Genomic DNA, 12,593 nt, shown 5'->3' with positions numbered 1-12,593 from the left:
CCTTGCTAGGCAGGTACAACTTCAACCTGTGGGACTCCATCAGCAAATTGAAGGAGGGCTTCCCACAGGACCGAGCCCAGGAGTTCACCACCTGGGTTGATGAGGGCAAAGCGGTGGTAAGGCACCCTCCATATGGCCTTGGACTCAGTAGTCAGGGTGGTCACTTCTGTGGTGATCATGAGGCACAGCTCCTGGTTACAATCCTCTGCGCTGTCCCAGGAGATGCAGACTATTGTTCAAGACCTTCCGTTTGAGGGATCAGAGATCTTTTCGGAGCTGACCGACACACGGCTCCATGGCCTTAAAGACCACCCTCAGTTCCTTGGGCCTACACACCCCTCAGCAGGCTAGAAAGCCTTTCTGTCCCCCACTGCCTCTGCCTTCATCGAGGTCCTGGGGTATCCTTTGGTCCAGCTCCTACAAAAAGAAGGACAGAGACAAAGGATTTAAATGGCATCACCCTTTGTCTTTCCATTCCTCTGCCCATCCTGGTTCTTTCAGAGGCCAAGGAAGCCAGAAGCAGGCATTTTGAGGATGCGCCCGAAGATGATTCCCCAGTCACTTCCCAGAATCCACCCCCCTGCTCTTTCCTCAACCGCCTGCACCCCTTCTGGTCCTCCTGATCGCAGTTGACCTCGGACCGTTGGTTGCTCAACATATCATCTTCGGGCTACACCCTTCAGTTCATGGCCGACCCTCCCTCCTGCCCCCCTTCCCTTTCCCTCTTCAGGGACCCTTCTCACGAGCAACGCCTCCTTCCAGAAGTCGAGAGCCTCTTAAGCCTGGGGGCAGTAGAAGGGCTCCCTCCAGACTTGAGGGGTAAGGGGTTCTACTCCCATTATTCCCTAACCCCAAAAGCAAAAGAGGCCCTCAGACCCATTCTGAACCTGCTTCTCCTCAACAAATCTCTCAAGAAGTTAGTTTTGTGTGGTCTCTCTGGCCTCCATTATTCCCTCCTTGGATTCGGGAGACTGGTTCGCTGCCCTTGACTTGACTTGAAGGACACATTTCCATATTTCTATTTTTCTGGGGCACAGGCGTTTCCTCTGTTTTGTGTTGGGCCACTGCCATTTTCAATTCACAGCGCTGCGCTTCAGTCTCATATCAGCCCCGAGAGTGTTTACGAAGTAAATAGCACCAGTAGCCACTTACCTGAGGTGCCATGGGGTGCAAATTTATCCGTACCTCGATGACTGGCTAATAAAGGGTCGGTCCTGAGATCAGATGCGGTGATATCTTGATCTGATTTGCTCCACTTGTTGCAGCCTGGGCCTGTTGATAAACAAGAAAAAAATCAACTCTAATGCCTGTACAACTCATAGAGTTCATTGGAGCAATCCTCAACTCTACTCAGGCCAGAGCCTTCCTCCTGAAGCTCAGTTCCAAGCCATGGCAGACCTGATCTCGTGCATTCAAGCCCACCCTCTTACACGTGCCTACATGGCGGCCTGCACTTATGTGGTCCGGCACGTATGGTTCTGCTTCAGGCCCCTGCAGGCATGGCTGGTGTTAGTCTATGTCCCCAACTGACACAGTGTGGACCATGTGATCAGGGTCCCAGACCATGAAATGTCATCACTCACTTGGTGGTGGAATCCTGCATCGGTGTTGGAGGAGGTTTCCTTCATGGCTCTGTCCCTGTCCGTGACCCTCGTCTCTGATGCCTTGGACCTGGGGAGGCGAGCCCACCTGGGCGATCTCAGCACACCAGGTCGTTGGTCGAGTCACGATCACTCCCTACACATCAACATCAGGGAGCTCAAAGTGGTTCTCCTGGCCTGTCAAGCCTTCCTACCTCACATAAAAAGCAGGGTGGTCCAGGTCCTAACGGACAATACAGTGACTATGTTCTATATCAACAAGCAAGGTGGGGACAGATTGTCTGCCCTTTGCCAGGAAGCCCTCAGGCTCTGGGACTTCTGTGTATAACACAATATCCATCTTGTAGCCTCACATCTCCCCGAGGCCCAGGAACACTCTGACAGATTGCCTCAGCAGGACCTTCTCGTCTCGCCATGAATGGTCTCTCCATCTGAAAGAGGCCAACTTCCCCACCTTTGGAAGATGAACTCCCTAGGTAGACCTGTTCACATCCTGGCAGAACAGGAAATGCCATGTTTTCTGCTTGATTTGGGGAATAAAAGTGGCTCCCTGCCGGACGCTTTTCTGCTCCCATGATTGGGGGCTCTGTTGTACGTCTTCCCTCTGGTGCCACTGATTCACAGAGTCTTTGTCAAAATCAAGCAGGACAGGGCGAAGGTGATCCTCATAGCACCAGCTTGACCAGGCCAGCTCTAGTTCAGCATGCTGCTGGACCTCTCATTGGCTGCTCCGTTACAACTGCTGCTCAGGCCGGACCTGCTGTTCTAAAACCATGGCAGTCTTCTGCATCCAAACCTGGCAGTATTGCACCTGACGCCTTGGCTGATGCATGGTTAAATGCGGAGGAGCCAGAGTGCTCAGCTGCTGTCCAGCAGGTCTTATTGGGCAGCAGAAAGCCCTGTACCAGAGCGTCCTACCTAGCCAAATGGAAGTGGTTCGCTTATTGGACCTTGGATAAAGGCATTCGGCCTGTGCGGGCCTCGCAGCAGTTGATCATGGACTACCTTCTGCATCTCAAGTTCCAAGGTCTGTCCCTTTCATCTGTCAAGGTCCACTTGGCTGCTATTTTGGCCTTCCATCTGCCGCTGGAGGGTAGGTCAGTTTTTGCCTGGGATATGACTGCCAGGTCCTCAAGGGCCTCAAGTGTGTCTACCCACATGTCAGGGACCCTGTTCCTCCCTGGGACCTGAATGTTGTGCTATCACGGCTCACAGGACCCTGCTTCGGGCCTCTGGCTTCCTGCTCTCTCCTTTTCCTGTCCTGAAGATTGCGTTCCTAGTTGTGATAACAACATCCACCTGCCGGGTCTCAGAGATTAGAGTGCTTACCTCGAAACCACCCTATACAGTCTTCTACAAAGACAAGGTCCAGTTGCAGCCACACCGGCTTTCCTGCCCAAGGTGGTCTCGCAGTTTCATATGGGCTAGGACATTTACTTACCTGTCTTTTCCAAAGCCGCATAAATCAGAGGAGGAGTGTAGATTGCATTCTCTAGATGTCATGAGGGTGCTAGCCTTCTACATTGAAAGAACCAAGCCATTCTGCAAATCGACGCAATTCATCGCGGTAGCCGACAGGATGAAAGGTCGTCCAGTGTCTGCTCAAAGAATTTCTTCTTGGATCACTACTTGCATTCATTACTGTTACAGTCAGATGAAGGAGCCATCTCCGGCGATTGTCACCGCCCACTCAACCAGTGCGCAAGCCTCTTTGGCAGTTTTCCTAGCCCAAGTGCCTATCCAGGACATCTGTAGGGTGGCCATCTGGTCATCCAACCACATGTTCACGTCCCATTATGCACTTACCCACTATGCCCAAGCCGCTAAATTGTGAACTCTGAGCCCACTTCCGAGGAGACTCCTTGTGAGTCACCGAGAATGCAATAGACTTGAGCAAGCACTTGAAGAAAAACCAGTTACCTACCTTTTCATAACTGTTCTTCGAGATGTGTTGCTCATGTCCATTCCATTACCCGCCCTCCTGCTCCTCTGTCAGAGTTGCCAGCAAGAAGGAACTGAGAGGGTATAGGGTCGGCATCGCCTAATATACAAGCGTATGAGCGCGGCACTCAAGAGGGTGCTACAGCCTACCCTATGGGTACCGCTAAGGCAAAAATCTCCAAGGACTGTGCACATGAGCATGCACACACCTAGAATGGAATGGACATGAGCAACGCATCTCAAAGAACAACAGTTACGAAAAGGTAGGTAACTGTTTTTTTAAGGTTTTAATGCCTCCATCATACATGAAAGATATGCCTGTGCTGGTTGGAAGGTCAGTAAGGACTGAGGTAAAATTGTTGGATGACTGTAACTGTGCATTTCTGTATTTCCTTCTGTGAGGCTTTTTTCTTTAAGTGTAACTTTAACTTTGTCTTTTCCTAAAGAATGAAAATTCCAAATATTTTTTGTTCTGCTTTTTCAGAACACTGGCTTTGGTTAAACCTGATGCAGTTCCCAAGATTGGAGACCTAATTGATATCATCATTAATGCTGGGTTAACAATAACTAAAGCCAAAATGATGGTACTTTCACGGTAAGGCTCTATTAACATTCCCTGTAGGATTTGATTATTTGTACTGAAGTGTATCCTCACAGTTATTCTATGTTGTCAGAACATTAGATCTATTCCACTGAGTAGCAAAGAAAATAATCTGTTTCATAATCATATCTAGGTTTCTCATATGATGCATAATTCAGGATGTTTGTTGGGCTTAACCTGCAGCAGAGCCTGTCTCCAGGCAATCCAGTGAATGCAGCTGGCTCTGATAGAAGCTGTCTGATTGAGCCATCTGAGTGACTGAAGGAGTGAACAGACTGATACTTATGCTCAGTAGCAGTTCAGTTGCTGCTCAATGCATTCTTAGCCCATAGCTGTATTTGGTCCTGCCCTTGCCTCCACTTTCTCTAGCCTTGTTCCTGCCCCAGCCCCAGGCTGCTCCTGTTCCATCCCACAGCTCCTTCTTGACTTCTGATTCCCAGCTCAGAGCCTCGACTCCACCTTCTGTCTGTAAATCTGGTTGACCCTTAGGCTTTGGACTCTGACACCTGGCTATGATCCTTGACTTCACTCCTGGAACTGCTCTGTCTGGATTCAGCTCAAACTGGTATGCCAGAGTCATGCTGCAACCACTAGGACAAACTGCCCACAACTCAGTCACTGACAGTTTGAGGAACCCAAAAGATTGAACAAGGGTGGTTAAATGGCTGGACTGCCCTTCAGAAGGATTCCTCAGAGGCAGCCATCCCCCTGCAGGATGTTTTGGGAATCCTGCAGACCCTATGGTCCCAGCTTATGATCTTGCAGTACAAACTGCAGCGCTACAGGCTCAAGCTGTCCCACCCATATCTGTTGCCCTGGATTCTAGGGAGCTGAAGATTTTAATGCAGGATAAGTTTGATGGGGAACGTAACAAGTTCCATGGTTTCATGAGCTAGTGCTGCCTCCTGTTCCTGCTTTGGCCCCAGTCATTCTCCTCTGACCAGACCCAAGTAGGACTTCTTATTAGTCTCCTAATCGGGGAGGCCCTGGCCTGGACATCTCCCCTCCTGGAGACTTCTAGCCCCCTATTGGGACAGTTCGAAGAGTTCCATGTGTCCCTCTGAAACAGTATGTGGAAAAGCCCTTTCCCAGACACTCTTTTCCACCACCACCTCCCACAGGCGCCCAGGCCAAAAGGAGCATGAAGAATGGGAAATCCAAGTCTCCAAGAGAACATGAGGCAAACTCAGACCCTTGGCTCTACCTTTTGACTGCGACTCCAGTTGACCGTTCAGCTTAGGCTTTGGTCTCTGACTCCTGGCTACAACCCTGGGCTTTGCTCCTGGAACCACCGGGTCTGGATTCAGCTCTAACTGTTAGGCAAGACTCTTGATCCAATGACTAGGCCAGACTGCCCATGATTCAATCACTGACAATGTCTGAGTAATACAAAAATGTTATATACAAATGGCATTGGTCTTACTGTAAGTAAATATAGTGTATACCTTTTTTAAAACTGAAATCAATATCATGGATTTAAAACTCAGATAATGTTTCTTTGCCCCTAACCTGAATTACCTGATTTCATAGTGCAAACTGAGCTGTTGATTGTTGTATAATTCTATAAAGGTGGTTGGGTTATTACCTTGCAATAAATCCATATTCTTAAAATCATAGGACTGGAAGGGACCTCAACTTTAACCACCCTGACAGTTAGGAAGTTTTTCCTAATGTCCAACCTAAACCTCTCTTGCTGAAATTTAAGCCCGTTTCTTCTTGTCCGATCCTCAGAGGCTATCAAGAACAATTTACCTCACTTCCTCCTTGTAACAACCTTTTATGTATGTGAAAATTGTTGTCATGTCCCTCCTCAGTCTTCTCTTCTCCAGACTAAACAAACCCCAATTTTTTCAATCTTCCCATGGGTCGTGGTTTCTAGACCTTTCATCATTTTTGTTGTTGTTCTCTGAACTTTCTCCAATTTGTCTACATCTTTCCTGAAATGTGGGGCCCAGAACTGGACACAATACTCCAGTTGAGACCTAATCAGCACAGAGTGGAGCAGAAGAATTACTTCTCATGTTTTGCTTACAACATTCCTTCCAGTACATCCCAGAATGATGGGGTTTTTGTTTTTGTTTTTTTCCAGCAGTATTACACTGTTGACTTATATTTAGCTTGTGATCCACTATGACCCTCTGATCCCTTTCTATCGTATTCCTTCCTAGGCAGTCATTTCACATTTTGTATGTGGGCAACTGATTGTTCCTTTCTAAATGGAGTACTTTGCATTTGTTCTTATTGAATTTCATCCTATTTACATCAGACCATTTCTCCAGTTTGTCCAGATCATTTTAAATGTTAATCCTATCCTCCAAAGCACTTGCAACCCCTCACAGATTGGTATCATCTGCAAAGTGCCATTATCTAAATCATTGATGAACATATTGAACAGAACCGGACCCAGAACTGATCCCTATGGCACCCCACTCAGTATGTCCTTCCAGTTTGACTGTGAACCACTATTGATTACTCTCTGGGAATGGTTTTCCAACCAGTTATGCACCATCTTGTAGTAGTTCCATCTAGGTTGTGTTTGCCTACTTTGTTTATGAGAAGGTCATGCGAGACAGTATCAAAAGCCTTACTAAAGTCAAGTTATAAAGTCAAGATTTGGCTTTAGGAACACAGAGCCTTGCTCCTTCTACCATGGCTGTGGAACTCCCCAGACACACCACAACCTGTGGGGCACAAGTCAGGACAGGGCCAGGGCCAGGCCCAGCACCAGCTCATGCGTGGATTTTGAACCCCCTACCTTGTGTCCCCCCCCATGTTCCTGAGCAGCAAAATTTGGAGAAGAGGGCATGCTGGGGAAAGAAGAAAGGTAGAGTTGGTAGATCTACCATGAAGGATTTCCCCAAAGTCACTGTACTGCTGTGACATACCTCTCTACTCAACATCTCTTGGAGAGGAAAAATCATTCTCACAGGATTCTTACTCTTGCATCTTTGTTCCAGTATAAGACAGGGAAGAATTCCGTTATCTTGTCTGCCCTCTGAGGTAGTGGTAGGACAGTGCTAGACCACACCTCCAGTAGCCACATATTGTTGTCTGTGACTATGCCAGTCCCCAGAACCTGCCACACAGTTCCAGTTCTTGAATGCAGCACTCTCAACCCTCCAGTCTCTTAACATGAACCATTTTGTGGCCTGACTTAACTTCTGCTTTCTTGGCGTGTTGCTCCTGGAGCGCTGGGTGCTTCCTTGTGTGTTGGTTTCTCTGATAACTGAATCTCTGTTCAACCACTTTATATATTTTAGACTTAGCTTACCTTGAGGAAAAGAAATCCAAGCAGTTTATATGAGATATACATTTTTATTACCTTTCATTGAGAAAAGTTGCTTGCCTGCCCTGCAAAATTATTATTAATGAAACCATAATTGGACAGTGATGTGGGATGAATCTGAAATGGTGGCTGGATATTTGTGGTTTTCACAAGACCCTCTACTTTTGTCCCTTGGACTTGCACCATATTTTTAGTGATAGCATATAGTAATGTCAAAGTCCCAATCCCAAATATCCCTTTAGGATGGCTTATCCAGATCAGCTTCAGCTCCCCCCTGCGCCCCCCCTTTTTTTAAAAAAGGGGCTTATTGCTGCCATTTGCCTGGCAGACCCTGTTAACTTGATTCACAGCTTTTGTAAAACCCATTGCTTAGATATGAAATCAAGGGCAGACACCTGCTTTGATAGGTCAGTTCTCCAAACTCTTCAGCTAATCACTTCTCAAATCAGCTCATTGTCCAAGATGAATGCAACTTTCCATGTTCTACAAGTGGGGATCTGCTGAGAGAGAATGGGAACTAGGGTTATAGCTAGCAAGATTGGTTTTATATTTAGTTAATATCGTACAAGATTTTTCACTAAGCAGTAGGACAGAGCAAATATTTTGAAAAAATATCCACAAATATTTGTTCAGATTTATACATTATGTAACTTAGGCTGGGTTCATGCCCCATTTCTATACACTTTCCATGAATATTCTAGTGAATTAGCTTACTGGTAGGAATTACTGCCATAATAGGGAATTTTAAGCAAATATTTAGAATATTTGTGGAAAATTAGTTTTTGATTTGAACAGAATGAGTATTCACATGAAAAGCTTCCTTCTGAAAACTTCACTCCTCCAATCAATAAACAGAAACATACCACAAGACCTGTCCAATTAAAATGGCTCAAATTTTGAATGTCAGATACTTGCAGTGAACTATAAGCTACAGACCTGAAATTTGACTAATGTATAAATTGGAGAAAATCATGAACTATGAAGAGTGAGAAATTTAAATTCTTCAAATAAAGTCTTCATTAGAAATTATTCACCCACTTGGAGTAAAGACTTCAGAATCTGGCCCAGTGACTGTAACTGTAGTTCTTGTGTCTCACATTTCTCTTTTTTCCCTCCTTGTCTTCATAGAAGTTAGTTTACACACTGATGTACTGAAAAATAAGTGGACATGGGAAGTCATTTTAAAGATGTGACCACACTGTGCATTTGTGCAGTCTTGGATTCTGTGTTTTAAAAATTGTGCTGATAACTGCATCCGGTTCTCAGCAATATGAGTGGAGTCATGGAGACCAAAAATTCACAGAACTGTCTTTGTTTACAAAGACAATATTTCAAGATGGGTGGTAGTTAATAGAGAAGTACACAACAGCATGGTTTCCTCCAGTGCTATTTCAAGCTCCTGTCACTGGTGTTTGCTTTGTCCACGAGCCTCACTGCAACTTCACTCCTCATCTTAATGGTGAACTCCTGACTTAGCCTGTGGTCTGAGCATTGTTGTTCGGCCGTTGCCTGTCTTCAGTTGTGCTAGCTCTAATCCCCAAGAGAATTTGGATTTTGTCATATCATAGCCTCAGAATCTGGTGCTCTCCAGAATTCAGAATAAAGAAAGACCCATTATGGATTAGAGCGTGCACTTTTGAATTAGAGTTAAGAAGCCGCCCAGCATCTAGGCTGGACTTAGAGACCCTGCATGAATTCTCTAGCCACTCCACATGCAGAAATCCCAGTAGAGCCAACAGGAGTTACACACATGGAGCAGCTACAGAATATAGCCCTAAAGTAGGGAGGAGAGGAGGTTTCTAATCGCAGGTGAGGATGTGATGAAAAAGTCAATGGCTGGTACAACTGAGATCTTAGTCAGTAAACTGGTTCAATTGCATGACAAGGTTGAAAACCACTGCATTACAGCACCTCAGTCAAGTGGCAAGGAAGCAGTATGTGGCAATTGGTGTGTACCTACAAGAAAACACAAAGCTATAGTGAGTTTACAAAAATGGGGAAGTCCTGGGGGGAACACTTTCTCCATGTTAAAAAAAACAAATCAAGCAAACAAACAAAAGTCCTCCTGAAATCTGGAGAGCACTGTGATATTTTGTGTCCTGGAACAACACTTGCAAACATTAGGCAGAAACCAGGTTATGAAAAATCCTATTGTCTGGCATTCCAGGACAACAAAAAGTCTAGTTTGGACAAGTAAAACAGTTATAGTGAGGCAAATTAGCTGCTGCTCTGCCTGGATGAATAGATTGACAGGCATGTCCAATCTGAGGTTGAATATGAAAACTGTAAAATAGCAAATGGTAGAAAGAAGTTATAGTGCTCCTATTTGCCCTTCGTCATAATACAAAAACATAGCTACAGTTAGAGAGTTTGAGAAGCAACACATTTAAAACTACTGCAAGGAAATACTCTTACACACCATGTGTTGTGAACTGTAGAACTCATTCCTACAAGATTCCATAGAAGCCAAGAGCTTAGGAGAATTCGAAAGAGGACCCAGAGGATTATCAATTTTTCTGGGTAAAAGGAATATTCAGAGTTGCACTTGTTATGATAAAAATGTATGAGGTATATTAACCCTGATGCTTTAGGGCATAAGCCACCCACGAACTACCGGGAAGAAACTTCCCACATAGGCACATTATTATATAATTGTTCATTAATGGTTCATGCAGGGTTTTTTAAAATCTTTTCTAGGAAAGAAGCAATGGATCTCCATGTAGACCATCAATCAAAGCCCTTTTACAAGTACGTACATACTTTTGAGGTTATGTTCACTTACTGTACAGGAAAAGATTGTTCTGGAGAAATTTCTTTACAGTGCATGGCATTCATTTCACATGCCTGTGACACTACAAGAATGTGGCAAAAAACAGAACTGGGCTTAAGTTTCAAGGGAGCCTATGCAAAGTTTTGCTTGGGGACCCCATCCAACTTCCTCCTAAGATGGGCCTAGTTGTCCAGTGCCCAGTTCCACAATCCCATGCCCCTAGGAAATGTCAGACTATGGTATAGAGTGCCAATGAATGCATCCACCTTATGAGATGTGAAAATGACACTAGCTAAAAAGAATCATGAGAAGGAGACTTTCCAGATACAGAATATGGCTTGCAATCAGTGAGAATTGCAGAGTACCATCCAGTCCTGGATACCCTTCTGGTAGCAAATATGCAAAAGCACAAGTATTTCAAAAAGTGTGGCACCTGGAGCACATGTCTTGTATATGGCTGGACAAGATACATAACTCTTTGTGGCTCTGCTGTTTCATATTGCATGAAACTATGAAATACTTGATCTCTCCATAAACGCTGGATGAAAATATTTATATATTTGTGTGTATGTAGCTGTATAAAATCTTCCAGTTTCCTCATGCATCAAGTTTAATTAGGATGCATGTAGCGAAGCGACAATTCATCAGTGTGACGCCTCCTGCTGGTCATCTGGGAATTTAGCTCTTTTCCAGCTTTCAGTGCGCCCTCTGTAGGCCGGTGTCTCACCTACCACTGGCTCCGTGTCCCTCCTGGACCCCGGTGCCCTTTACCCTGGGGTTCTGCGCCAGCAGTACCCCCACACTCTGGGTTTCCCCTCCCAGGGGAACCCCCAACCCTCTAAACCCACCTTGCCTCAGTGGCTACTGCCAGTCATCATCTAGCCCCTGCTCACTGGGGCAGACTGCAGTCTGTAATGGCCACTCATCATTGGCAAGAGGTTAGAACCAGCTGCCTCTGCCTATTCCCAGGCTGCACCTCTATAGCCCCAGTACCTTTTGTAGGCCTTCAACAAGGCCTGCAGCCTGGGGGTTTACAAGGGTGGAGCTTCCCAGCTCCCTTTGTCCTTCCCCAGCACCGCTGCACTTCAGATACTTTGCTCCCACAGCAGGGAGACTCTCAGCTCCTGGCCCCCAGTCCTCTTGTAAGGGCCAGCTGGGCCCTGATTGAGCTGGCTACAGCTGTGGTCAGCTACTCACTCAGCTTCCCCCAGCCTCTCCTCCTCTTTCCCCAGCTGCTTCCTCTCCAGGGCTGCTTTTACTACTGGCTTCCCAGGGCAGCCCTCTACCAGGGCTGTTTTAACCCCTTCAGGGCTGGAGCAGGGTGATCACTTTGCTACAGTGCATAATGGATAAATGCTATTTGTTATTTACACATAGGCTTTATCTGATTAGCAAAGAAGGTGGGGTAGCTAATATATTCCTGAGTTTGGACCCAGGTTAACAGCTTTTATCACAGTGTAGTTGGTTGAGGTCAATCCTAGTTAGGGCTTGTCTACACTGCCACTTATAGCACTGAAACTTTCCTCGCTCAGGAATGTGAAAAAACACCCCTCTGAGCGATGCAAGTTTCAACGCTGTAAAGTGGCAGTGTAGGTAGTGCTGCAGTGCTGGGAGCTATTCCCCTCACGGACGTGGGTTGTTTTTTTTTACAGCCACGCTCTGCTGTGACTACACAGCCATGTTAAAGCGCTGTGTAGACATGCTTATGTTTTTGGTCATGCAGAACAAGAAATTGCAACTGACAGAGAGCCAAGTGCAGCACTGTCATGGGGTTCCTGAGCATTGGGAATATAGAAATTGTCACCTAATTCTAGGAGCAGCAATCGGTTTGTGTAGATGCAGGTTGTTTTCTTCTGTCCTCTGTAGAGAAATGACCTTAGGAAATGTCAGACTATAGTATAAAGTTGTCATTTTTTCTTGGCTGAACAAGTCTGCTTGAATAAGTTTATAAATGAACAAGAATTCTGTCTGCAGTGTTATTTCATGGATTGCTTAAACTAGCAGCAGGCTGAGAAACTGTCAGCCCTCTATTCACTATGATGTACTCTGTCTGCCATCCAGCAAAACCTGATATCTGTTGTATGGGATTTTGCTACAGTAAGTGAACCGAAAAAGTATCCTCATGCTGATAAAATGTAAATTCTCATACCCAATTACATATAGTATTTTATTAAAGGTTTATTATAGTGTTTCATAAACTGGACTTTCAGATTTAATTGTCAAGATAGGTAGTTAATGAAGGTTTACTGAATAGTAGGGAAAAGTAGCTATTAACTTTTTGGGGATTAAATGTTAAGAATGTTAAATTTCATATTTTACATATGTATTAATGTAAATGGATTGCACAGTAGTTTTTTAAAGAAATATGGAGCTTTTCAGAAATTATTTTTTGTC

The 12,593-nt window shown here is 45.3% G+C and overlaps 1 protein-coding gene across 6 annotated transcripts in view; it reads left to right on the top strand.

Moving 5' to 3' along the window:
- NME7 (NME/NM23 family member 7) overlaps positions 1-12,593 on the top strand; it is a 162,769-nt gene that overhangs the window by 52,967 nt on the left and 97,209 nt on the right. For all 6 annotated transcript variants that reach the window (XM_038382182.2, XM_043511708.1, XM_043511713.1 and 3 more), the window contains 2 exons: positions 4,027-4,137; positions 10,127-10,177. In XM_038382182.2, the coding sequence (XP_038238110.1) occupies positions 4,027-4,137; positions 10,127-10,177 (162 nt within the window). The remainder of the gene's footprint in view (positions 1-4,026; positions 4,138-10,126; positions 10,178-12,593) is intronic.

The sequence above is a fragment of the Dermochelys coriacea genome, chromosome 1 (genome assembly GCF_009764565.3).
Source record: "Dermochelys coriacea isolate rDerCor1 chromosome 1, rDerCor1.pri.v4, whole genome shotgun sequence".
Taxonomy (NCBI): domain Eukaryota; kingdom Metazoa; phylum Chordata; order Testudines; family Dermochelyidae; genus Dermochelys; species Dermochelys coriacea.
The sequence above is the reverse complement of the archived record's forward strand: the minus strand, read 5'-3'. Positions and strand labels throughout refer to the sequence as shown.